We start from the raw sequence: 23,960 nt of genomic DNA, 5'->3' as shown, positions 1-23,960 counted from the left end.
ATGTATCAAAACCACAAATGCTTTGGTCAAGAAGTTTCACCCCTCTTGAATTGACTGATGATATCATATGTTCTAGGAATATTTTTATCATCTGGCATGTTGCTCGGCACCATATGGCACAGCACACTGACAAGAGAGAAAGGACTAGTTTTAAATATTATATATATATAGGTAGATAAAAATAAATGTTACACTTCTATAGAAGTATAAAGACACTATTGCACATTTCTGTATTTCTTATTACAGTAGGGGCTCATTGTGGAAGGTATGTTTTTTGTCCTCACACTGAAATACAGAATTAAGAACTATGGAAGTGAAGTGCAGAATAGTTTCAAAAAAAGAAATGCAACCCTTCAAAGAGAGCTTGAACTGAATGCAACACTTATTTTCTCACTTAGTAATGGTTCTTTTTCCAAGACTTGTAATTACTGTAATAATGACATATTAACCCTTTCTCTTAGAATTAATTTCCTCCAGTTAATTCAGATAGACATATTTTATAGGCACTTATAATTTTTATATAGAGCAAATGCTCCAGTTGTGTTAGTACTGGATGGGTTGAAGTCTGCTTGTTTATCCAAGAAAACTTTTTAAAGGGAAGCTCATGCTATTTTGCATTAATATACATAAATATTACGTCTTCATTTTTCATCATAATTGAGGTAAAATGACATCATGAATTGTATGAAATACTGTGCTGAATATTTATGTAGGTAGAGATTATAATTTTTTGTATTTGGCAAAGAAAACGTTAACTTTTTTTTTAGGTGAGGTCACTAACTGGGTAAGATGGAACGTTTAGCCCAGAAAAGCCTTCACCATTTTATTGAAAATCGAAAATCATGAATTGTATGAAATACTGTGCTGAATATTTATGTAGGTAGAGATTATAATTTTTTGTATTTGGCAAAGAAAACGTTAACTTTTTTTTTAGGTGAGGTCACTAACTGGGTAAGATGGAACGTTTAGCCCAGAAAAGCCTTCACCATTTTATTGAAAATCGAAAATCCTCTTTTTCTCTTCCTTTGTGAAATCTTCGGGTAGTTCTTGGTTTGAGCTCAAATACAGCAAGATCTCATCTTATTCTCTGACACAATGATAACCCAGAATGTAAAAATTTGTCTACAGAAACAGGAAGTTTAAACATATTCTGTACTATAACAAAGGCAACCAAATGTCCGTGGCCTCCTCTTAGTCATCATCTTCTGCTGCAATTTCTCCTTTCATAATCCACCATTTTAGGAAGAGGATTCTAAACTGAGCACAAATCTTCTCACACTTTTAAGGACATCTTCCTGTCCATTCCCTGTGCCTCCACCACACAAACATTTGTCTGTGTTAGGGCTTTTCCAAGATACTTCCAGAAGGCCCAAGCCTGTAGGAAGCCTGACCCCAATGACAGTGTTCATTTTCCTCCCACGTCCAGACAAAAAGTCTACTCCACCTCCATGAGATGCCTGTGCATATGAGACAGTACTGTTCAACTTTGCTACTGTTCAGATTTTTATTAACCCATCCATGCCCACAAAAAAAATGGTGCTAGCCAATCCCACAAGCTGCACTGCACTGTCCTCCTGCCCACCTGTGCTGGCACCGGCACGCTCCCCATCCTTCCACCCAGTCTTCTCATCTCGTCAGGAACAACTTTTCCTGGTTCCAGGCCCTGGAAAAAGTCTTTCTCCTCCTCACCAAATATCCACATAATCTAAAATCTTAAATTAAATTACTGAGTTTGTCTCATAATTGTTCCTATTATAGTATATCTGGCATTAGCATAGTACAGTGTAAAGACAGCAGAGAAAAACCCAAACCTGTTAGTGGTCTGTTTTGAGTGTTTTCAAAATGTCACCTACTCCTTAGAGTTGAAAGTTCAAAAGAGCTTGAAATAAATGGTTAAATGACATACATTAACACAATATCAACAGCAAAGCAGTCTGCTTTGCAAGAACAACAGCTGCCCTAACTTCAGCCATTTAAGACCAATGAGGCTGCAGGGCGGTCAAAGCAGAGGAACTGCAGGGCTCAGAACAGGCGCTGGCAATCAGCAGGGCAGACGCTGATGGGTCTGAGAGCTCCTGAAGGCTGTCTCTGTGCTTGCTTCATGCTGTGGCTGCCCAGCTGTGTTCCCAAGCTTCAGCTCTTTGTGCTGGACCTTGCATCAGAGGCATGGTGGGGTGGAGGTTCATGGCTACGTATGGTTTGCAGACCCCATGGCCCAATAAAGCGACGTTATTGCCCAGTTTCATTGTAGTCTCATAGCTACAGTTCTGTGCTCGAGTGGTTTGGGGATGAAGAGCTGATAAAGAAACCATGCATCATTATTAAAGCTCTTCTCACACTTCAGGAAAGCACTCATTCTCATGCAACTATTCAGTATGTGAAATAAAATTATTTTGCTCTAAGGGGCTTCTCTTTGGGTGCCAGGCAGACAGTCAGAAAACACCATTAAAGTTTCCACCTCTTATCATCACTAGAGATACTCTATTCAAGACTAAGTAACTATGCAAACATACATAGATGAAATAAATCTTTGGGCTGGAGGCTGCTATTGCAGTAATCAGTAATCATGTCCTGGACTATGTCCAATGTGGACAGTTCCAAAGTCAACAGCTTTAAAGAACAGTTTCCAAATGCTAGGGGAAAGCTTAGTAATAGTAACTCAGGAGGGCAAAACTAGAATGAGAAAATGTGAATGAGATTTAAAATCCTTCAAGAGGACTTAGATTTCCATTAGCCAAAGTGCCAAAGTTTAGAAAACTATACAACTTGGGTCACTAAAGAACTGAAAAAACCCCCCATTTACTGTGGACAGAAACGGATACCCTATTTTACCTTAAAGACTATACTTTCTATCCCTTATTTTTAATGGCTATTCTCTTTTGTATTTAATCCTGTGTAACAATCTTTCTCAACCCCTGAGTAAATTAGTTTGTTGTAACTAACTATGGGCAATTGGAGCCACCACAGGGTAAAGTTCAAAACATGGTAATGTGGTTGGTAGGACTAGAGATGAAAGAATAAGGACATTAGAAACTGTGGAAACTATGAAAAGAAGGAAAACTGAACTTTGTAAGAAAGCATATTAGCTTAGACTTATGGGCAAGGATATTAGTAATCAGCAGGCAGGGCTTGAATTTCAGCTGTCAGACAAATAGGGTTTGAGCCCCCAAAATCTCTTATGAAGACACCATCTCTAAAGAGGGAAGCGAATCAACCACCATGCAGGTAAATAAAGAAGCCTTCAAAGATTCAGTTAAGTCTTAATTTAAAAACCTGAGCCTTAGCAGGCTTTCATCTTACAGGAGAAACACATAGCAACCACCAGTGATGAGGAAATGACAAACCCTAGTTATAAATGTGGTATTTTAAACACAAGGATGAGGAACAAAAAGGAACCAGCTTTCAGGAAAGCCAGGGGGATGTCTTCAAGACGCACACTCTCCAAAAACACGTTGGCATGGCACCGCCAAGTGAAATGCTAAAGCCTGCTTCAAGCAAAGGGTCACACTAGATGCTCTCACAGGCTCTTGGATCTGTAATCAAAGGGATGCTAAAATCAAACAGATTGTGCTCAGAACAGGCCTAAGCATAGCAAGGCAGCACTTCTCAAGGCAGAAGAATCATCTTCTCAACAACAGCAACCTGGAAACAACAGCTCTCCGTCTATTATTAATTCCCAAATTATTTTGCCCTGAGTCCCGCTCCCTGCCACAAAACCCACCATTTATTCAGTTCTCCCACACTGGGACTAATACATCCCCTTCTCTCTCAAATATTTGCTCCTGATCACTTTTTCACCCAGCTCCAGGGACCTCCAATTCCCTGCAGTTTGGTTAAGTGAGGAGGAGAGGCAGTTTCACAGGCAGTTATGATGCTGAAGTCTCTGCATGGGTTCTAGCTACCATCCAGGGTTTGCATTAAAGAACACCAACCATTTCAATATACAGCTTAGTAAGACAATATCAAAGCTGACTCCCAAATCAAAGTCTCAAGCGCGCAGTTACAGAGCAATGGAAAAGAAGCCAAGTTATCCATAGGACCATCTTAACTGCAGCATTTAAGGAAGGATTTGGTACACAGCAAGTGTATCTCAGCAGGCTTAGTGGGCTTGAAAAACTGGCCTCTAAGGATTATCGTTTCTGTAAGGGCCTCATTAAAACAAAAATTACACTCTTCTACTGACTGCTTTTTCTTAAACTCTTTCTGTAAATATTAACATTCAAAGTAATATCCAGAATAAAATCTCATCTCCACTTCCAGAATATTTGTAAAACTACCAATATAATTTTACTATGAAAGGACAATTTTGTTTATTTATATGATTTATAAACCTTGGGAAGACCTCAGTCTAGACAGTTTATCAAACCAGTTAGCGTGTGAGAAGCCTGTTCTCCAATTTTTACAACTTACCTTAGCACAGTAAATAATGCTGGTGTGCAAACAGCTACTTCTTCCATCAATTAGTTTCTAAAGTGGTGGAGGAAGGCTAATGAATTGCAGAGTCATATAGAAAAATAAAGTAAGATTATTTAATTCAGTATTACGTGTGCTCAAACTTGTTTTGTTTCAGACCATAAACTTTGGTGCATCTAGTACAGCCAAATATCAGTAGTATCCAGGTTAAACAAGAAGAACTGAGCCTATCAGAGAACCAAAACCATGAGAGGTGGAGATCCATCAACTCCCCACAGTGACCAGTGACGCAGATGGTCAGGATTTTAATGACAATGGCAGGATTTCTCCTGGTAAAATTACTGGTAAAACCTCATTTTGATAGATAACACCACCATCATCAGGCTCAAGGAATTTTATTTATAAAACCTATGTAAAATCTTACATGAGAACCAGAATAAAAATTCTCAGTGGATCTAAGCGGTTGTTCAAGTGAATGGAAAATCTAGCTGTTCGCTGGAATGAAGGACAGATGCCTGGTAGCTAAAGCTCCATGAAATACTCTGCAAATCTATGGGTATATATTAGCAACAGAATAAAACACTCCCCTCCAACTTCTGACAAAACCGAAAACATGGAAACAAAGATGTAAGTTAAACAACTCCCTTCTGGAAGAATGCTAATTAACTTTTATAGGTTACATTTTCTTGATATACCGAAATCAAAATGACACAGCCATTTGTTTTCCCTGGCAAAGTCATGCACATCACTGATTATTCAGGTTTTGAAAACCGTGTATAATACATACTACCACCTACACAACAGCACAACGCTGACATTTCAGCACGGAACATGTTGAAGCAGTATTTCTGTACTGGAAAAAAGAACAACTAACAAAGACATTTCCTAGAAGGTATCCATCGAAGAGAAGAGAATAATGTATAAAACATGGGCCTTCTCTTGAGAGCCTTAGGTTACAGATGCCGTTTACACCACATCATGTTCCCAACATAACAAATCTGGCAGAAGCACCAGGTTGAAAAATGGAAAGCAATTTTGTTTTGATTTTGTGGAGCAAAAAAGACTTACAACTTCTTACAGTAATTTTTGTGAGACAGAGTACATTGAGGGGAATTACAAACAAATTGCCTGAGTGCCTTTGCTCCATATTCTTTCTTACTTTAAAAAAGCGTTAATTAATGGAGGCATCACTTTCAATAAGCCAAGATAAGATGACTGTATTCTTAATGCCACATCAACCATCTTCTTGTTGCTCCTGCTCATGAGAAAGCCTTTACTTTTCATCCGTGAGAAAATCCAAGTGATCCTACAAAACTGTACATGAGTTCCACCCAGATAACTTTCTAATTACTCAGGAAGAATGGACAGTGCCTCCTTACATAACAGCGTGCTGCCTGCTGAGCAAGGGAGGCACTCCCTGCTCTGCAGGAGCCAGGTACACTAGGTATCACCTGAATCTCTGCTGTAAATGGGTGACTTGAGTGAAGTCAGCAAAGTCCATCAGTCCAAAAACAGTGCGACGGGCACAAAAACCAGGCTGGATCCTCACAGCACTCCTGGCACTAGCATGAGGGTGAGGAACTAGCTATGTTTTCTCTGAAAAAGTACACACCAGGTGCCCTCACAGCCAAAGCAGAGAAACATGGTAGATGATCCAGAACAGAAATTCCAAGTGTGGACTAACTCCTTGCTGAACTCTTGACTAATCAGCCTGTAAAAAGGTTAAAAGTTTCTGATAAGGCTGTGTGACTGTATGATAATAAACTGCATTTTCCCATGAACTTTAGCAGTGAACACTCAGCATTTTTATTTCAGTGAGGTCTTGTTGAAATAGCAGTGATTTGAGCCCCAACGTGGTTCCATCACTGCAGGCACAGAGCGAAGATGACCTGCTGGTACCAAGCAGCAGCACACTCAGCCACAGATGACTTGATTTAGAGATCATCAATACGGCACACACAACAGGCTTCCAGCACTGCCATAGCTGTGGCAGCACAGTTAAACCACAAATCTAATGAAAGCCAAAGACTACTAACAGTTTGGTTCCCTTAACACTCTTTTTGTTAAAAAAAAAAAAAAAAAAAATAGAGAGAGAAAAATGGGAGCTCAGAAGATCATACATGAACTCACAGAACACATTAATTTCAACACATTAATAAGAAACTCACTTTAAAGGAGTTGGCCTTTGCTTCCATTTTCACCCAAAGATCTCAAAGTGTCTGAATTGATGATAAATGGCAAATGACACTAAAGAGAATGGTAAACAATATAAATCAGTTTTAAGGGGAAAAAAAAGATCCTTTTCTTTTAAGTTATTGTCATAAAGCTGTAGGCTGAGAAGACCTGTATATTAATATTATTTAAAAGATATGTGTCATGAAACATTTCTCAATTTAGCTAAGTTTCATTTTTGACACCAAACAGTTTAGCCAAATGAATGTAAAGCTTACATCAAAATAAGCACCTAAAATAGTATCTTTAGGAGTTAATCCAGAGTTAAAGGAGAATTAACTTATTTACAAGCATTCATAATATATCAGTTATGGTTAATTAGCGTGGTAGATTGCAGGAATGTTTGAATCTGATAGTAATCAAAGGATGGTTGGGGTTTTCGGTCTACTACTCTCTTTTGATGCGCTTTTTTTGTTTCCAAAAGCTTTACCACCTATTACACCCCAATTAAACTACCTACCCTATGTCTTTTCCATCGTACACCCAGGAGTTATTTTCCCATTTGCTTATAGTCCTCATTAATTTAGGAAAAACTGCCTAGCTAAAAAAGGAACAACTCCGAAGTTGAAGCAGAAGTTGCCAGTTCAGAACTGAACATGAGGATTAGGAGAAGTGATACTCCAGACAGTAAGGAAAAAACAGCAGAGGACTTACACTCTCCATGATTGCAATGGCATAAATATGATTGCTGATGAGGCAAATGTCCTTTCTTTTGGAAAACATTAATTAAGCTCAGTGTGGCTCTGTTTACAGGGTAGGACAAGGATCACTTCCCAGATACTAGGTCCTGTCACACACCCTAAGCCCATGCTGGGATTTCCCCCAGCCTCCCTTCCTTCTCCTCTCACAGCTGGTTTCCGTGGGAAAGAACCCATGCACATTTCACAACTGAAAAAACCCATTATTTTTACTACCCACACACATTTTTTTTTCGTACTGGAAGGAACTACCTTTTACTAAAGTCACCAGAAGAAATTCTTAAAAATTCAGTGATAACAATCTGCAGCCAGCTCTGGGAAGCTGAAGGCTACCAGAGGAGCTCTCATGGAACAACTCACTCACAAACTCAGGATGGATTTTGTTGAAGTATTGTCTCAGTTTCCAGATGCTCAAAACAAACAAAAAATACTATGATGTCACAAAATCTTTGTGGCTTAAAAGCCACTTAGTCACTTTCACAACTATAAGATCAGTTTTGCTATCATGATTACAGAAAATTCACATCTGATGTCATCCACAGCTGGAAGACAGAAGCCCTTGACTGTTCTGCATCTTACTGTTTACAAATGAAAAAAGGCTCTAAAGGCTTCAGCCTTCTCAATCACTGAAGCAGAGTACTTTTGTTCTGTATAAGTCAGTAGAATTACATCTTCCCATCTTTTTTATGAAAGGAGAATAAGCTTCAGATTGCTTTTAAAAGGTTAGTCTCCCACTGGGAAACACCAGATTGGACTCCTCAGCAGATATGGTTAAGCTCCAGTTTACGGAGAGAAAATTAAGGGGTCGGTTTAGCAGAGGACAGTGAGTGTGCCAACTCTGGCCAGCCATCCACAGCTGCTAGCATTACAGACTCAGAAAGGAGTTTGAGAGACAAGTCACTGGGAAGCAGTGTTAGGAATGTGAAAAAACCAGTTGCCTCATCATCAGGGCCATGCAGCCAGTATAATTCCATGCAATCCACACAATTCAAATATATGTAATACTGCATATGAAAGGAAACCTAGAATCAGCCCCAGCTTTTTAAGCTGTCAACCAGCATGGGTATGCAGATGGAAGTGAAAGTTCTATTTTTAAGTAACTCAGCTACCAGCAACAAGGGGTCTCATCATCCATGAACTTCTAGGCGATTAAAATCGCATTCCAAATACTGAGTTGCAAACTCTTCAAGAACCAATGAACGAAGGCATTTTAACTGTATCAAAACTGAGTTCTGAAATCTGTTCAAAGCATAAAATTAGTACCACGTTTTCCCCAAAAAATCAGTAGCACTAAGGTGAGGAATTCCTACTGTATATTCTGTATCAAACATCAAACCAGACATTCACATTTGCCTTAGCAAGAAAGTGCTGACCTGTCAAAAAACTTGAGCTACTGCTCTACTTAGAAGCTCAAGTCCCACTAAAATCAGAAGATATTCAAAGGCTTAAAAGGAAGCCACTGCTTCAGCAGTTCACTAAATCAGAACACAAAGGAACTCTTATGAACCCCAACTAAACCTGCAAGTATCCCTTACATGGCGAGGTGAGTCACCATGTAAAGACATTGAGCTGGTGAAGGTGAGGTCCAGCAGAAGCAAAGAACTAGTGCGTGGTCAGGCTGCGTGTCTTTAGCATCAAGATTTCCACTCCCTCCCATACGGCCTGGTCCACCCTACTCATCAGTAAATGCCATGTGAGCAAACACACCTCGAACAGACACACCTAAGCTGGTTCCTCAACCTGAAAAAGTGATAGCAGCAATGCCTCCTGTCCCCAAAGTACTACTGCTTCTGCAGGCACAGCTACGATGGTGGGAAGAGGTACAAATTGCAACCCTGTCTCATGAGGCCAGGTCAGCAAAACCTTGTTTAAGGTGTCACTGAGAAACTCAGTGACTGTGACTCTCCCAGAAGCACCCTGAACTACTATGTATTTGCATCCTGCAAAGTAAAAACACAAATCTCCCTCTGTAACAAAACCCAAAGCCACTTCTTGGTAGAAGCAGGACCCACAAACCAGAGCTCTCTTCCCTTTTCAAAAGCCCACAGTAGCAGGATTTGCTGTGATTTTGAACAGTTTTTCTTACTGCAAAAGTATTTCAGTTGTCACTGATGTGTTATGAACCACAAAAATGCTAAATCTATACACACCACTTACGGAAGAGGTTATTTCATTTGGCTATATGATAAAGCTGCAGCCACCACAGCAGCTCTGTGCTGTGAGTCAATATCTAAAGTAAAATCCTGGGCTTCCTGAAATTAGTGGAAAACATCAAATGTCTAAAGTAAAGCCAAAAGGTCATATCGGACACTACAATAATATAAAGTCTGATAAGAGTCTGTTATCACTTGTTAACATGAGATTAGGAGAATTAGAGGCCTAAAGGTTAGAAAACACCAGCTGTAGTAGATATTTTATAGGGAGGAAGATAAGCACAGTGAAAAACAAAAGGGACTACGGATAAAGAAATAAAATGCTAGACTGAAATGACAGAGAAACTGCCAGAAAAATCACGGAAGACTTAAATGCACTAATTTTTTACTCTGTCTAAAACTGTTGAAAATCAGTTTGATCAGCCAGTCAAGAAGATTACGCTGGTGTCAGGGCAATGACAGAATTATATAAATGAAGAGAATAATGATGGATCTAACCCCTTCCCTGGGTGAAGGAGGGAGTCCTGCAGAAAGCAGGTGCTGCAGGAAAAGCAAGAAGCTTTCAAGCTACTCTTGACCATGTCAAAGATAAGAAGGCACTACAGCATAGGTCAAGGGCGAAGTTTCAAGCTAGCAAAAAAAAAAGTCCCAATACACCTTCATTTAACATAAACCTAGTGAAATTCACAAAGATCAATAATTACGAATTCAATGGTTCAGTCAACTCTATTTGGATTCAATGTAAATTTTCTTCAAAAGCCAGAGCACAGGTCTACCTGGGATTCATAGAGGCTGTCCACTCCTATGTATGTTTGACCAACACCTGCCATCTCATTCCTGGGGCTTGGAATTCATTCACTCATCTGTTTTTAGGAAGTTCATAAAACCTAATACTATCTTCATGCTGAAAATAATGATATGATCCTGTGGTACGTGAGCGCTTAGGTTGATGATCATATACTGATCAAGACTTGGGGAAGAAGATGGATACACATGGATAACTGGAGGAGCATGTTATTTGGGAAGGATAAAATGCTGAAGTACCTGCCCCTTAGGTCTGCAGAAGTAGCAGGCTCTCGGCATGATGTGAGCTGTTAAGGAAGTGATGATACAAGGATGAAGTGGGATGGGGAGAAATCAGCCACGACCACAGGACAGGGGAGGAAGCAGGATGAAATTTCTCTTCCTGCTGCATGCTGACCATCCTAATTTGCTCCTTCATTCTCCCTACTCCTGACTGGATATGTACTCCATCATGACCTGCTTTTGGGTTTCATCCCATCAGTTGAGGAATAAATCCCACACAAGGAGAACAGAGGGGAAATAAAGGACAATTAGAGGCACTGGACGTTAAGAAGTCACTCACATCTGCTGACAGCTATGCTGAGGGTCCAGGCGGAATTGCCAGGTGACTTGCCAACAAAAGCGCTTCATTTTTTTATTGTCATTTTGTCTACAGAAAATCCCCTTACAGGTTCCAGTGTGATAAAAGCAATTAGCAAAACCCACTCAAATGAAACAATGAAGGGTCTCATTACCCTAGCTTACCCCCTGAGCAGAGCAATGGGAATTCATAGAACAGTTTCTATACCGCGCAGTGAATTTTGTGAACAGTGAAAAAGCAAACTGAGAAATCAGAAAAAAAAAGTACTCTAACACCTAACTGAAAAAAAGGGATGATACAGAAGTATGTGGAAAGAGCAGAGTGATAAATACAGACTTAATCTTTTACTGACATAAATCTAGCATTACCCACCAGCCAGACTCTGCAGCCAGGTTGCAATGACTATCAGCAGAACTGTGGTAGGGCCCAAGGACCTTATTTATATTACAGAATCCAACTGTGCTGGTTGCCTTCCATATAAAGAGCAGTTTTCAGAAATTTAGCATACAAAGTCATGTTTATTGAGGCTGCTTTGATCAGCCCAATCTTGGAAAATGAGAGAGATGTCCATATTCTGTACTGGCTTGCAGTAAAATTCATACTTTGGCAGAGAACTAAGTGATCTGTCCCTTCCACAATTTTGAGAAATTAACTGACTGCCATGAGCAGGGAGGACTTTCCAGTACCTTGCTGCCTTTAAAGAGATTATTTTATATTTGCCACCAAAAGTAAAAAGAAGCATCTGATACAGCAGAGCTGAATCTGTAGCAGTATCTGATTGGTGTGCCTGGGACTAAATAGGATATCAGAGGTAGAAATGGTCACGGGTGGTAACAGCAGGGATTTTGTCACCCAAAGCCTTGGGTTCTGCCCACTGAGAAAAGCTATGGGACATGGCGATGTCCTGCATGTGTGGGAATCCTAGGGCAGCTTTCACTTTGGAAGTCACCATCATCACAATGCACATGGAACTTCCATGTTCCTGCCACCTCCAACATTTCAGTCTTTCATTGAAAACTGAGCCCAGTGTGAAGTCTTCAATTCAATGACTGAAGGATCAAACCCATATCTCTGTTAGACATTCCTAACACCACCAATTACCTACAAAGTTACAGCTATAAGCATACTGTTGGGTTGGGTTTTTTTCTTACATGACCTGATGACAGAAACCATCTGATGTTCCAAATCAACACACTGTATTTGTGCTGAAAACAATTACAAGAAAAATCTTTGTGGGCTTTTGTTTTGATGAAATGAGTCTTATTACAGTTTAAGTTGGCTTATCGCTCACATTACCATTGTATACAGTGCATTTGAGTCTCTGGAACTGTTGAAACACAATTTGGAGTCATGAGATCACTCATACGCCTGGCTCCTAAACAAGCCTCAGAGGTATTATTAATCACAAAATACACTGAAACAGTGTGCAAAACAAAACAAAAGATTTATTTACCCTCTAAGCAAAAAATTGAAGCATTGGTTCATGAGGTCCCATCTGAATTATCTGGTCTTTTATAGCCTTGGTTAAAAAAAATGGCTGCTCTTCTCCTTTCTCCCAAAACAAGCAAGCAAGCATGCAATGCAGAGACTACAAAGCAGCAACAGGCAGTAGACACACATTGGTCCACCCAAATGTTCTTGGGGCTGGGAGAAAGGGTAGACAGCAAGTTAATTCTGTCTATACTAACTTGTCATTGAGGCACAAATAAAGCCGCATCAGATGAGCTTGCCTGCACCTTTAAGCAGGTATTTATTTGCAACAGCAGTATTCAACACTTTGAACAGGAGATAGGTTTGTTTGTTAGTTTTGGATGCAGTCTTAGGCTGTCTTTCATTACTTTTAATTAAGCCTTTTCAAGGTTTAAAAGGACATATGCATCCACTAATGAGAATGAATTTACCTCCCCTTCTTAAGGCAAAAGCAGAATGGTAAGAACAGCCTATGTGATAAGCACTGTACTACTCATCACTCAAAAGAAAAAACAAACCAAAGGTAGGACATCTTTCTGTGCACAATTTCCAGTACAATTGTGTTCAAGCACAATATACTGTAGCTGATGCGGAAGGCACTGCTATGGCCTAGACTATGCAGGAGATAAAACTGGATGGGTCACAACAGCCGTGCTTTATTGGACATCTGTCCCTGAGGGCAAAACATGAAGGTATGTAGGAAGCCTGAACTTTCTTCTGAGCCCAACGGACCATTAATGCTTTTGAGCATTGTCTATTTTAGCTTCTTACCGTTGCAGAGCCAACAGGAGTGGCATGCACAGTTCTATTTTAAAGTCTTCATAACAGCAAGTTTTTAAGGCTCTACATTTATTATAGCTGATATGGCTCTATCTGAGCAAGTCTACAGGTTATGAAAAAAACTCCTTCACTCATAATGTGGCAATGTCAAACAAAGATCTAGAAGCATTTTTACTACATAGGACACAGAAAACTAAACAGCTTACAGAAAAAAAATAATTCTGACTCATTCACATATGCAAGATTTCTTTGAAGCTTAATTATCATTTTTGTATCTTAAAGCAGCAATGCCAGAAATTCAGCTGTCTGTTCAACCACAAACCAGACACTGCACAAGCAGCTGTTTCCCAAGCCACTGAACGCTGAAATACATGGGGAACCTCTCCAGTCCTGCTGTGAACAATTCTGTGTTGCCCCTTAGCAGCGACAGATAATTTAACCTGGCTTTAAAGGATATTATGTGCAAGCTGCTAGGACACAAACTTCAAATTTCCCTCATTCAGTCCTCAGAAGGAGCCCAGGCTCTGAACCTGGCTCGTTGCACTTGTTGCAGGGTCTGAAAATGAATCTCCATCAGTCACGTATGCCCTGATGGCAACTGTTACTGAAAAGCCCAAACATCTTTTGTGTACTGTCATGCACTGTAAGCTTAATTTTCATCACCACATACACACATCTAAGTCCTACTGCTGCTGAATCAGAAGCTTTCAGGCATGTATTTGGGGTTAAGAAAAGCACCATGTACAAGCCTGCTCCCCCAGTACTTTCATTTTTCCTCCCTGTTTTGCTCAAGTATCAATTCTGTGGGTTCATCGTGTTTTTCAAGTGGTTCTTGGATGACTCCTGAACTGAGAGACATTTTCACTTCTCATACAGCTACACAGCTGCTCCTTTTAAAATGGGAATCACACATGAACATTGCAGTGCGGGCTCTGGCAACATGCCTCACCCTCAGCTGTAGGGCTTGGAAATTTGCTATTTAAGCAAAACAGTCATCATGTTGAAAACTAACCTAGACATCTGAAAATCTTTAAAAAATTGGAAAAAATCCCATCCAACAGAATAGCAGAAGTTTTCAAAAAGAATAAGGAAAAAACACATAGTCCACTGGAAACATTTTACGAATACTGGTACCTACCGAAACAAATGTAAATCTTCAAGGGAGGCTCTTTCTGTCTTAATGAAGTATAAGTCTGAGAAGAGTACATATCACAGATCAATTCCTGAACAAGTGAAGGAAAAAATTATACCTTATTATCAATCCACTGAGTTATTTTCAGAGAAGCTTCCCAAATGCAACTCCCAAAGCTTCTCATGCTGAAAAACCAGCTGGAGAGAATTAGTACAGCTATGATCTATCACACACCAGAAGCTCTGAAAAGGAGCTACTATAACCTAAAAAACCATGCCAGCACTGAAGAGGAAAACATGGAGCAGTACCTCCCAGCTAGGGAAGTGATGACCAAACACTACTGTAGCATCGGTTGAGTGGAGCAACAATGGAAATCACTTAAATGCTCTTGGAGCAGATACCAGCAATTGTCCTCCCTTCTGTAAGCATCCTTGCAGCCCTATTAGAAAGTTGGAAATCATCTCTCTGAAGCCTTCAGAGACTAACTACTGTAATAAACTGTGATTAAAGGGGCAAATCCCCCCTTCTGCCAGCATGCATATGACGGGGAAGAAAGAGTACAAAAAGACTAAAATACTGACTTCTCAGGAACTTAATTTTAATGACCAATTCTCTGTCAACTGTCTACTGCACTAACAGCAGTAGTTCCTCTTGTTACGGAATAGACAGGTTCGTATTGGTTTTGTTTTTGTTTTTTTAAATTACTGCCACAGCTAATAAATTGCAAAACTTCTGCATTCTCATACAGTGTTGAACTAATACCATCACTTTTTTTTCCTAAATACTACCTCACCTTAAAAAGTAATGAAAATGTGGCAATTTTCTATGATCAGTTTTTCAACATATTATTAAAAAATTTCATATTTTGTTCAATCTTTTTTTGCAAGGCTAGTGACATCAGAATTTGTGATGACCGCACAAGAAAAAAACTGGGAAAAGGGCTTCTGAAAAGCAAGGAATTGGGGTAAGGAAAGAGCAGACCACGAAGCGGTTTGCTGATTTTTCTGGAGAGGCACAAGAAATCAGATAGACAACCACACCTCGCTGTGCTGCACTGTCTTAGCCATCACTAGCAGATTGATTCACACAAACATGGGTGTAGAGTGAGGCTGTCAATAAGCAACATGAGTAGCTCGTGACAATCGTTCACAGGCTCTCCGGCAAGTCCCTGGGATGCCATGGACCAGGAAGGAGATTCTTCTTCAACTTCCCGCTATGGACATGAGCCTGCAACATGCAGTGTTGCAATCTGGGTTTTTGCTGCAGCATCAGAAAGGGACAGCTTAGGACAGAGAGGACATTCTAACATCCCATTTTAGCTTCATTTTACTTGTCTGTCCCTCCTTCATCTGCCTCCACAGGGCCTGCGCAGGCTGCCCTGTCAGGACACCATGCAATACTCTCCCAAGTAAACAGGGACAGATCCACTGCATTCAGCTAAAACCTCCTACTGCCCAGCCTACAGTATGAAAGCGCATTATTTTTTAAGAACATCAGAATATTGCTTAGGAAACTACAAGATTAAATCACGAGAAGCACAACCATAGCATTTTTCTGCTGATTTGAATTACGAATAGAAAGTACGAGCAGTTAAGAGGAAACAAGATATGTTCTATACAAGAGCCAAGATTTTTTTTCCTGACATGTGCCAAACAAGGAGAAGAAACAGAAGAATCTGGCACCATTAAAAACAGTTTGTGGAGAAAGGAACTGAATATCTACAGCCAAGCTCCATGTGGTTTGTAAAGAGGAAACTTTTGTTTTATGGGACTCTCAGTCAGCCAAAATTCTCCCAGACGGCGTGCAAATGGATATTAGCCTAAAAACCTACATGCATCTTGTAGAAGGATCAGTAAATGGTGGGGAAAGAAAAGGAGCACTACTCAAGTTTTAAATCAGAATTCAAAATCTGCCTCATGGTTGAAAAAGTTAGTTTACCAGACAGCTATAATGTCATATATGGTAAGTGTGTTGGAAAGGAAAGGCAGCAAGTTAAAAGTACAAAACTAGAAGTCAGGAAAATGAGTTCCAACCCTGGCTCCAGTACCAAGTAGCTCTATAAAATTTGGATAAAAGAGAAAAAGACTGCCAAGTTAACTGAGATTTTCCTTAACTTCATATAGTGTATTAACATTGCACTTACGCTGTTTCTTTTAGCTTCTATATTTCCCCCACTCCCTGGCATTATGATGCACTAAGTTTAGTAAGAGAGTAAATGGAGTACTGTGAACACTTATATTACTTTACCAAACCAAGCCCTGCCCAACTTCTTAATCAAAATACTTGACTGAAAAAAACCCCAAACAATCTTTATGGGGCTGTATTCTCATAACTGAGCAAAACACTAAAGCGGCTGACATGATCCAACAGCTTAGCTGAATATTGCAAAAAAGTGTGGCATTTCTGGCTTAAAACAGTAACTAGAACTTGTACTTCAGCACACAGGAGAAAGGGAATGGGCAGGCAACAGTTCCTCAGCGCATGCTGAGTGGTTATACCATGGAAGAACTTTTTTCAGATTCTCTGACAGTTGTCTGAAGGCCCTGTGAAGCATTCAGCCATGTCACCCATAAATCAAGAGGAGAGCACATTTACCTTCTATTTACAGCAGGGGAACTGAGGCAGAGTCCACAGGCAAGACTGCAAGGTCAGGAAACATCCAAGTCCCAGCATCCCAAAGAAGTCAGTCCTCAATGGGGATGCCAGAGGCCCAGGTAGCTCTGTGGGTCGGGCTCCAGTCTGTCCTGCAGTTGCCTGATGATGCAATTCTCTGGTTATATCACCAACAATTAAAACACATCAGGTGGCAAACTTTGCCATCGTGCTTAAAGGTGAAGTAGTTAATAATGCCTGTGAGAGGATACCAGGATTAAGATTTGCCCCTTGGTGTCTTCCTTCACACGAGCCTTTACATGGAATGTTTCAGCTAAAATTTGCCAACTATCATGCCTTCCTCCTCTAAATACAGTAGTAAGCATGAATCTCATTTTTGAAGCAGTCTGTATTTGCTTGGGTCTTCCTCATTCGTTACTTTACGTGCCTTTGGAGGAGGAGCAGAAGGGTTAATCGTTCAGTACTTTCTGTAAGCTATATGCATTTGCGTACAGTGCTCTAGGTGGACGGATGCTCCATGCTTGAGGTTGCACTGGAACAATAAAAGGAGCTGAAAGCAATTCTCTTTAATTCTCGCTCTTTAATTTTATTTCCTCCAAAGAGTAATGAACAGAAGAAAGACAGACCAAGCACTTAAAGGGGAAAAAAAAAATAATTACAGGCATTTTTCACAAAAACACTGGAAGGAAAAACCACTGTAAAAGTAAAAACCATTGTATTTTAGTGAGAAACCTGAAGCTAGCAGTTCTTATTGCCACTACAAATATCTCCACCCCATACACACATACATTCACCAAGATGGCACCCACCCATGGGTTCTGGATGCTAATCAAGACCAGACCAGGTACAAACTAACACTGAACAACCCCTGACAAAGTAGGTCAAGAAAACTGGGAAGAAAGGAAAACTGTTGCTAGGTGGCAGTGTACCTTAAGTAAAGAATACTGTAAATCATACATTATTGGAAAAGTTTGTTATCTGCTAAAAGAGGTGTCATCTTCAATGTCATCTTGAAAGACTTGGTAGAAAGCAGAACCCAAGATGTACATGATACCCAGGATACATATGAGAAGGATGAGAAGCAGCACTGAAAAAAAATAAGAAAAACTTGTTTTGAGACATGCTCTTTGTACAAGACCCATGGTGTAACGGCTCTCCAGATCTATTAGTGCCATAAGAGAACCCAAAAGCCACTGAACTGAGTCTTGTACATCTTGAGAAAGCTATGGTTTCGCTTACTTTGTTTTATTTGACCTTCACTATGCTCTTACCAGGAGAAGCTTCCACCACATTTTGGCACAGCAGTCAACAGCTGACAGAAAACCCAAGTGTGGTGGCAAGAAAGGTTTTTTTAAGGCAACTTAAGAAACAGAACTATTACTTTTCTCCCTTATAACAGTTTCAGTCTCCAGTCTTAATCTTTTCACAGTGGAGTAAGAGTGGACAATGACATTGAACATAAGAAGGTCATGAAAACGCATGCGCTTCCTAGAACTCCAACCAAAAGGATGGAGAAAAAGGCCTCTGCAGACAGCCAAGGTAAGAAGGGAGAGGCTAGATTTTTCTGGTATCCTTCTCTCTGTCCTTCCTGATGTTCCCTCCAACTGAAAACTACCTTAACATATTGCCTAAATTAGCAGAAGTGGTAAAAAAGACAGGCTGATGACATCTTGTGAACTACAATTCGCTTGGTAAGAGAGCTGTTAGCAAGCTCACAGCTTGTCACAGAGAAGGATAAGATGTTCTTGAAGGCAAAGACGAAATCTATATTCTTTTCAAGAGTATCTGTCTGGGTTCAAAAGAGCAACTTTTTGGAAAAGTATCTTGGATTAATGTGATTGTATAGATTGGAGCTATTTTAGAGGATAGAATAAGAGAGAAAAATTAAAGATACTTTGCTGCAACAAGGCTTTAAATCTGTAACTCAGGCCATAGCAAAATCCTTCCTGAGAAATTTATCAAGTAATTCTTCTTATGCTGACTTTAATCTATGATTATACTGTTTAAGCCTTTTTTATACCTTGTTCTGACACATTAGAAACTGGTCAGAAATAATATATTAGAACATATGTGCCCCATCCAACCCAGCGTGGGAATTCCTACACTGCTGTACAGTAAAACCCACACAGGTTACATGTGCCATATAGTGTATTCATTCCTCACAAGCAATGACTGTGAAGCCCATACATAATAATTAAAATACCAACCTTACCAACCTGTAGAGTTGCAGAGGGAATAATTTTTACAAACTCCTTCATTGGTGTAGCTCACATAGGACGTGTGTTAACTTTCCAAGCAGACATAAACCTCTGATGAGTATTTCCAGGTTGGGTCTGTATCTTCTTTATCTGACAGAACTTTGGGATGCAAACCTCAGGACAGCGGGATCCAATTTCAATGGATAGATACAACAATCTTTGTTCCATTTCTCTCCGCTGTTTCCTTCCCCAAAACTGGTGGTTTTAATTTGTGGTCAGCCTGAACCTCTTCCTCTTCCTGCTAATTTTCAGCATCTGCCCCGCAAAGAGGGAGGCAGAGAGTGTCCCAGACTTGTCTCCAAACTGTTGGTTACAGTTTGTGATCAGTTTCAGCCATGGACATGCAATAAACACTAGCAGACAAAAATAAGCATAAATTTGAGCAAGAAAAAGTGGAATAGTACCACACCTATAGAAGTCACTAGGAGCCAACCCCTGCTGACCTCGAGGGCTCTTCCCTGACAGCATTACTTGCAGAAGCCAAGCAGGAGTTGGCTTCACCTGCCGTCTCACCTCCTGCTCTGTGAGACTGTGCACAGCTAATGGAAAAACGGTTTGAAAACAAAAAAAGCCATAAAGCTGGAGCCGAATTAGGCATTTTACAAAGACAAAAGCAAATAATCTGTGCAACCTCGGGACTAGGAACTCATCAGGTTTTGCCATAGCAAAAATACTTTTACGTGGTGGCACAAAGGAAGCTTGCTCTAGCCTATATAGGCTTTTCTTCATTAAACAGTACAAGGGAGATCTTTCTGTAGCATGCAGAAGGCACTGAGCCTCATTTGACACTGAAGTTTAACTCAAAATAAAATTTTCTGTGATTAAGGAAACTTTTGTTCTACTTCTGTTTCTTCACCATCTGTGATACAAAACCTGGCAAAGTCTCCAGTTAGTTTCCTTTGTGTTATTGCTGCCACCAGCACTCAAATGATAAACATTTATACGAAAGGAAATTCCTCTTCCTTTCTTTGCAGTCTCCAAAGAGTAGATCTAAATACTTTGATAAGAAAACCTGCACTGAACTCACCCTGAAATCTTGTTATGCCAGATTACACCAATTGTACTACAGAAAAATGCAACAGCATATTAAGCCAATGCAACACCCCTCCTAACAAAATCTTTTGTCCAGTAATGAGCACTCAGCCTGAAAGGAAACAAAGCAGAAGCATCTCACGTGAGGAAAGGTAAAAACCTGTAACACCTGTTTAAGGAACATTAGGGGTGGATTTGGGGAGTTTTCTTCTCTGGGACATACAACCCTTGTTACATGCTGGATGCATAGCTCTCAGAGCCACGTAGGTGCTTATGCCTCACCTCAGTTGAGCAGGAATCATCCAGCAAAGAAAACTTAACGAACTCTGAAGTACAAGTTAGCACTTTGTGGTGTATATTTACTTACTTAAACTCTTCATTTATACATATACAGACACGGCTACTGTTGCTATCCTGATGGAATCCATGCATGGCTGTGGTTATTAAATTTGATTATTCTGGTAAGGCTTATCTTTGTACCATAAACACAACAATCCACTTATACAGAGTCTGCACACTGGTGCAAGCATACCAACATTAGGGCGACATACTAAGTTCTATAAAAAATGTGCATAGGTGAAGTGGCAACTTTTTTTTTCTAGCAGAGACAAGCTCTACAAAACCAGAATTGTTCATGTTTCTGTTCAAATGGGTATGTTCCGGGACCAGGAATGTAACTTTGTCTTTGGCATTTACTGGGGCAGCGATTTACCAACAGCCTCTGTGTCACCAGGTTCCCACATGGTGGTTGTGGATTCCTGGGGAGGGTAGCACCGCCTGCTGCTGGGTTTGTCAGGTTCAAATAAAAGCAAGGGAAAGAAATCCGACATGTGGAGGACACATGGGATAAACAGATAAGGGTCAGATAAGCAAGAGGAGATCACAAACTTGCAGCAAATCTGAGGAGCATGAACTAAGCCTTATCCCCATGTTTTAATCCACTGCACCCTTACTATGGCTTTTCTTCCTGCAGATCAGAACTGGCTGCTGAAGGCTGCCAGGCACCTCTCAAGACCATGTACATTTTCTTTTCTTCCTTTATGCTAAAAAAATTAGAAATTAATTGCACATTTTACTGGAGCAGGATAGCACTTCAACACCAGCACCTTATGCTGAAGGCTGTGCTACACATAGGTTGATGGGTTTTTCCATTTTATTTTCAGTTGCTTTGCAAGTTTGCACAGGATTTAAACAAGTAGTTTATTAATCAAACAGCAGTTTGGGGTTTTTGGGCAAGACAACAGCCTTCTTGCTGTGGCCTCCTGTATAATATCATTCCGTTGTGGCACAAATGTCCAAACAATTTTGCTGCGGACTCTAAAAAGCGCACTTAAACTCTATAGCCACAAGGGTTATGAATATAACTCAAAATGGGTTCTTCAGTCCTTTTTTCCTACCACTCACATCTGGCTGAAAATTTTAAATGCAACAGCTTTGCCTGTTTCCATTTTCAGAAATCCAGCCTTTTACAATTCTACTGGAATTTCTACTAACGACAGGTACAATTTTAGAATATGGTTGGGCCAGTATGACAGCTTCCAGCCCTAAAATGACACTCAATCCCACTTGGCCTCACTGCTCCCCTGTTGTTTTCTGTGCTGACCTCTTTTAGGGAACTAAACTGGCAGGAAACTAAACCTATCAAAAAAAGTAAGTACTTTTTTTCTGGTTTAACTCCCAGAAGCAGCTCACAGGGGGTCAGACAAGCAACAGGGAGGAGTTGAGGAGCAGCAGCTATCCATTCCATAAGCTGAGCTGAAACACGAATCCACATCCCGCCGGAACGCTGGGATAGATGCCTTCGCTTAAGAGACGGATTGGGCTTTCTAACTCAAACCACACTAATAACAGTTCCAAAACAGACATTATGGAAATAATCCATCTCTGTTTACAATCAGTGACCACATGCCTTCTGGCATCAAAACAAGAACTTTCACTGTTTTTCTGTTATTTGATTCATTCTATACATGGTCCCAAAGTTAGGGTTATTGGTCTAAAAACTGCCAGACTGGCTTTCTGACTCTTCATTTTAGACACTACTACTGCAATTTCTTTTTTGAATTTGTATGTCTACACCTTCCAAAAATAACTTTTAATGATTAGCAAAAGTAACTGTTTACGATTCAGAATTAAATTTAGTATTTGCTATGCATTTCATTATGCAAATTAAAAAAAAAGAGCAAACAATACAGTGAATACTGATCCCTCCCCTTCTTCACTCCTCCTCCACCAAGCCTTTACACACGTTTATTCATCAGACACTGAAGAGCACCAAGTGTTGGCAACGTAAGTGAAAAATACCCAGGAAAAGGTTGGCCTATAAAGAAGCAGGTATTGTTCAGAAACAGAAAGAACGGTTCCAGAGAGCGCTTCTTTCCCCCATCAACCCTGCAACTGTCCCAAAGCCTGTGTCTACCTCCTGTGAAGCCTTAGAAACTAAAGGTAACAACACCGTGGGAGACACTACGGAGAAGTCACCAAAACGTCCATGACCGGAGTTCTAGGGGCTCTGCTATACCCCTGCCAGGGACTCACAGCACAGCGCCGTTCATGCTGCAGCCCAGCCGCCGCAGCTTGTGCCCACCTCGCCTGGGCAGGTGGGTCGGCACCCCCAGCACCCCGGGGCAGGCTGGCAGGGGCTGCACACGCTCCCTGGTGCCACACACGGCACGCACGACATCCAGCTCTTCAGCCAGCCTAAGGGTCGCTTATACGCATACGCCAGAGTGCCAGGGGCCGGGCTGTGGGCTTCGTCCGCCCCTTGCTCCTCCACGCACCCACGAAAGGCGAGACCGGCCCCCCGCGGCGCCCCGGCCGCGCCGAGCACACACGTGCGAGCGGCGGCCCCCCCGCCGGCCAGGAGAGGAGAGCAGCGGCCGCCCCGCACCGCCCCGGCCCACCGCGCCTCCGGCCGCGGCGCCGGAGCCCCGCCGAGCGGCAGCCCCCCGGCGCCGCGTTCGCCCCCGCCGCCGGGGCCGCCATCCCCCGGGGCCCCGCCGCCCCCAGCCCGGCGGGGCGGCGGCGGCGGGCGCTGATAGGGCTTCCCAGCGCGGAGGGGCGGGCGGAGGGAAGCGCGGCCCAATGCGCGGCTCGGCGGCGCGGCTCCCGCCTCGCAGCCCCGCTCTCCCGGCGCGGCCGTGAAGGAATGCGGTGGCCGCCCCCGCCACCCCCGCCGCCCCGGTACCTTTTCCTCCTGCAGAGCACGCACACGGCCCAGAGGAGCAGGGCGGCGGCGGCCGCCCCGCCGTAGGTGCCGAGCTGCAGCGCGTCGGGGCCCATGCCAGCAGCGCTCGCCTCGGCGGCCGCTGGTGCCTCGTCGCCGCCGGGAAGGAAAGTTTCGCCCGTCCTCCCGCTCCCCGCAGAAGAGGCACCCGGCCGGCCGGCCCTCCCCGCCCACCCCGAGTCCAGGGGGCTGGGTTTGGCTGCTCGGAGCCGGACTTGGCGAGCGGGCCCGGTGCGACCCGGCCGGCTCCTCCCCGGGGAGCGCCCGGCGCGGGGACGGCGGCGCCTGCCCGCCCCCGCGGCCTCCCGGCGGCGGAGGAGAAGCCCCGGCCTTCGGCTTGAGCGGGAGGGCTGCGATGCGGCGGAAAGGTCCCAGGAGGGAGCCCGGGGAGGGGGGTCTCGGGGTCGTGCCGCCGCGCCGGGAAGCGGCCCTCCCGCACGGCGGCGGGGGCTCGGTGCCCTCACAGACGCGGCCCCGGGTGGCAGAGCGGCCATGGCCTGTCCCCAGCGCGAACGGTGCTGGGCTGGGGCCGGCAGTGGCTCCGGCAGCCCTTTGACTTACACTTGGGTTTT

The 23,960-nt window shown here is 42.3% G+C and overlaps 1 protein-coding gene across 1 annotated transcript in view; it reads right to left on the bottom strand.

Annotated features, from left to right (window-relative positions):
* LOC119144252 (cytochrome P450 7B1) overlaps positions 1-23,546 on the bottom strand; it is a 126,282-nt gene extending 102,736 nt beyond the window's left edge. The window contains exon 1 of the mRNA XM_037379339.1: positions 23,350-23,546. Within this exon, the coding sequence (XP_037235236.1) occupies positions 23,350-23,444 (95 nt within the window). The 5' untranslated portion in view covers positions 23,445-23,546. The remainder of the gene's footprint in view (positions 1-23,349) is intronic.
* Between the last annotated feature and the right edge of the window lie 414 nt (positions 23,547-23,960).

Source organism: Falco rusticolus, chromosome 3 (genome assembly GCF_015220075.1).
Source record: "Falco rusticolus isolate bFalRus1 chromosome 3, bFalRus1.pri, whole genome shotgun sequence".
Lineage (NCBI taxonomy): Eukaryota > Metazoa > Chordata > Aves > Falconiformes > Falconidae > Falco > Falco rusticolus.
The sequence above is the reverse complement of the archived record's forward strand: the minus strand, read 5'-3'. Positions and strand labels throughout refer to the sequence as shown.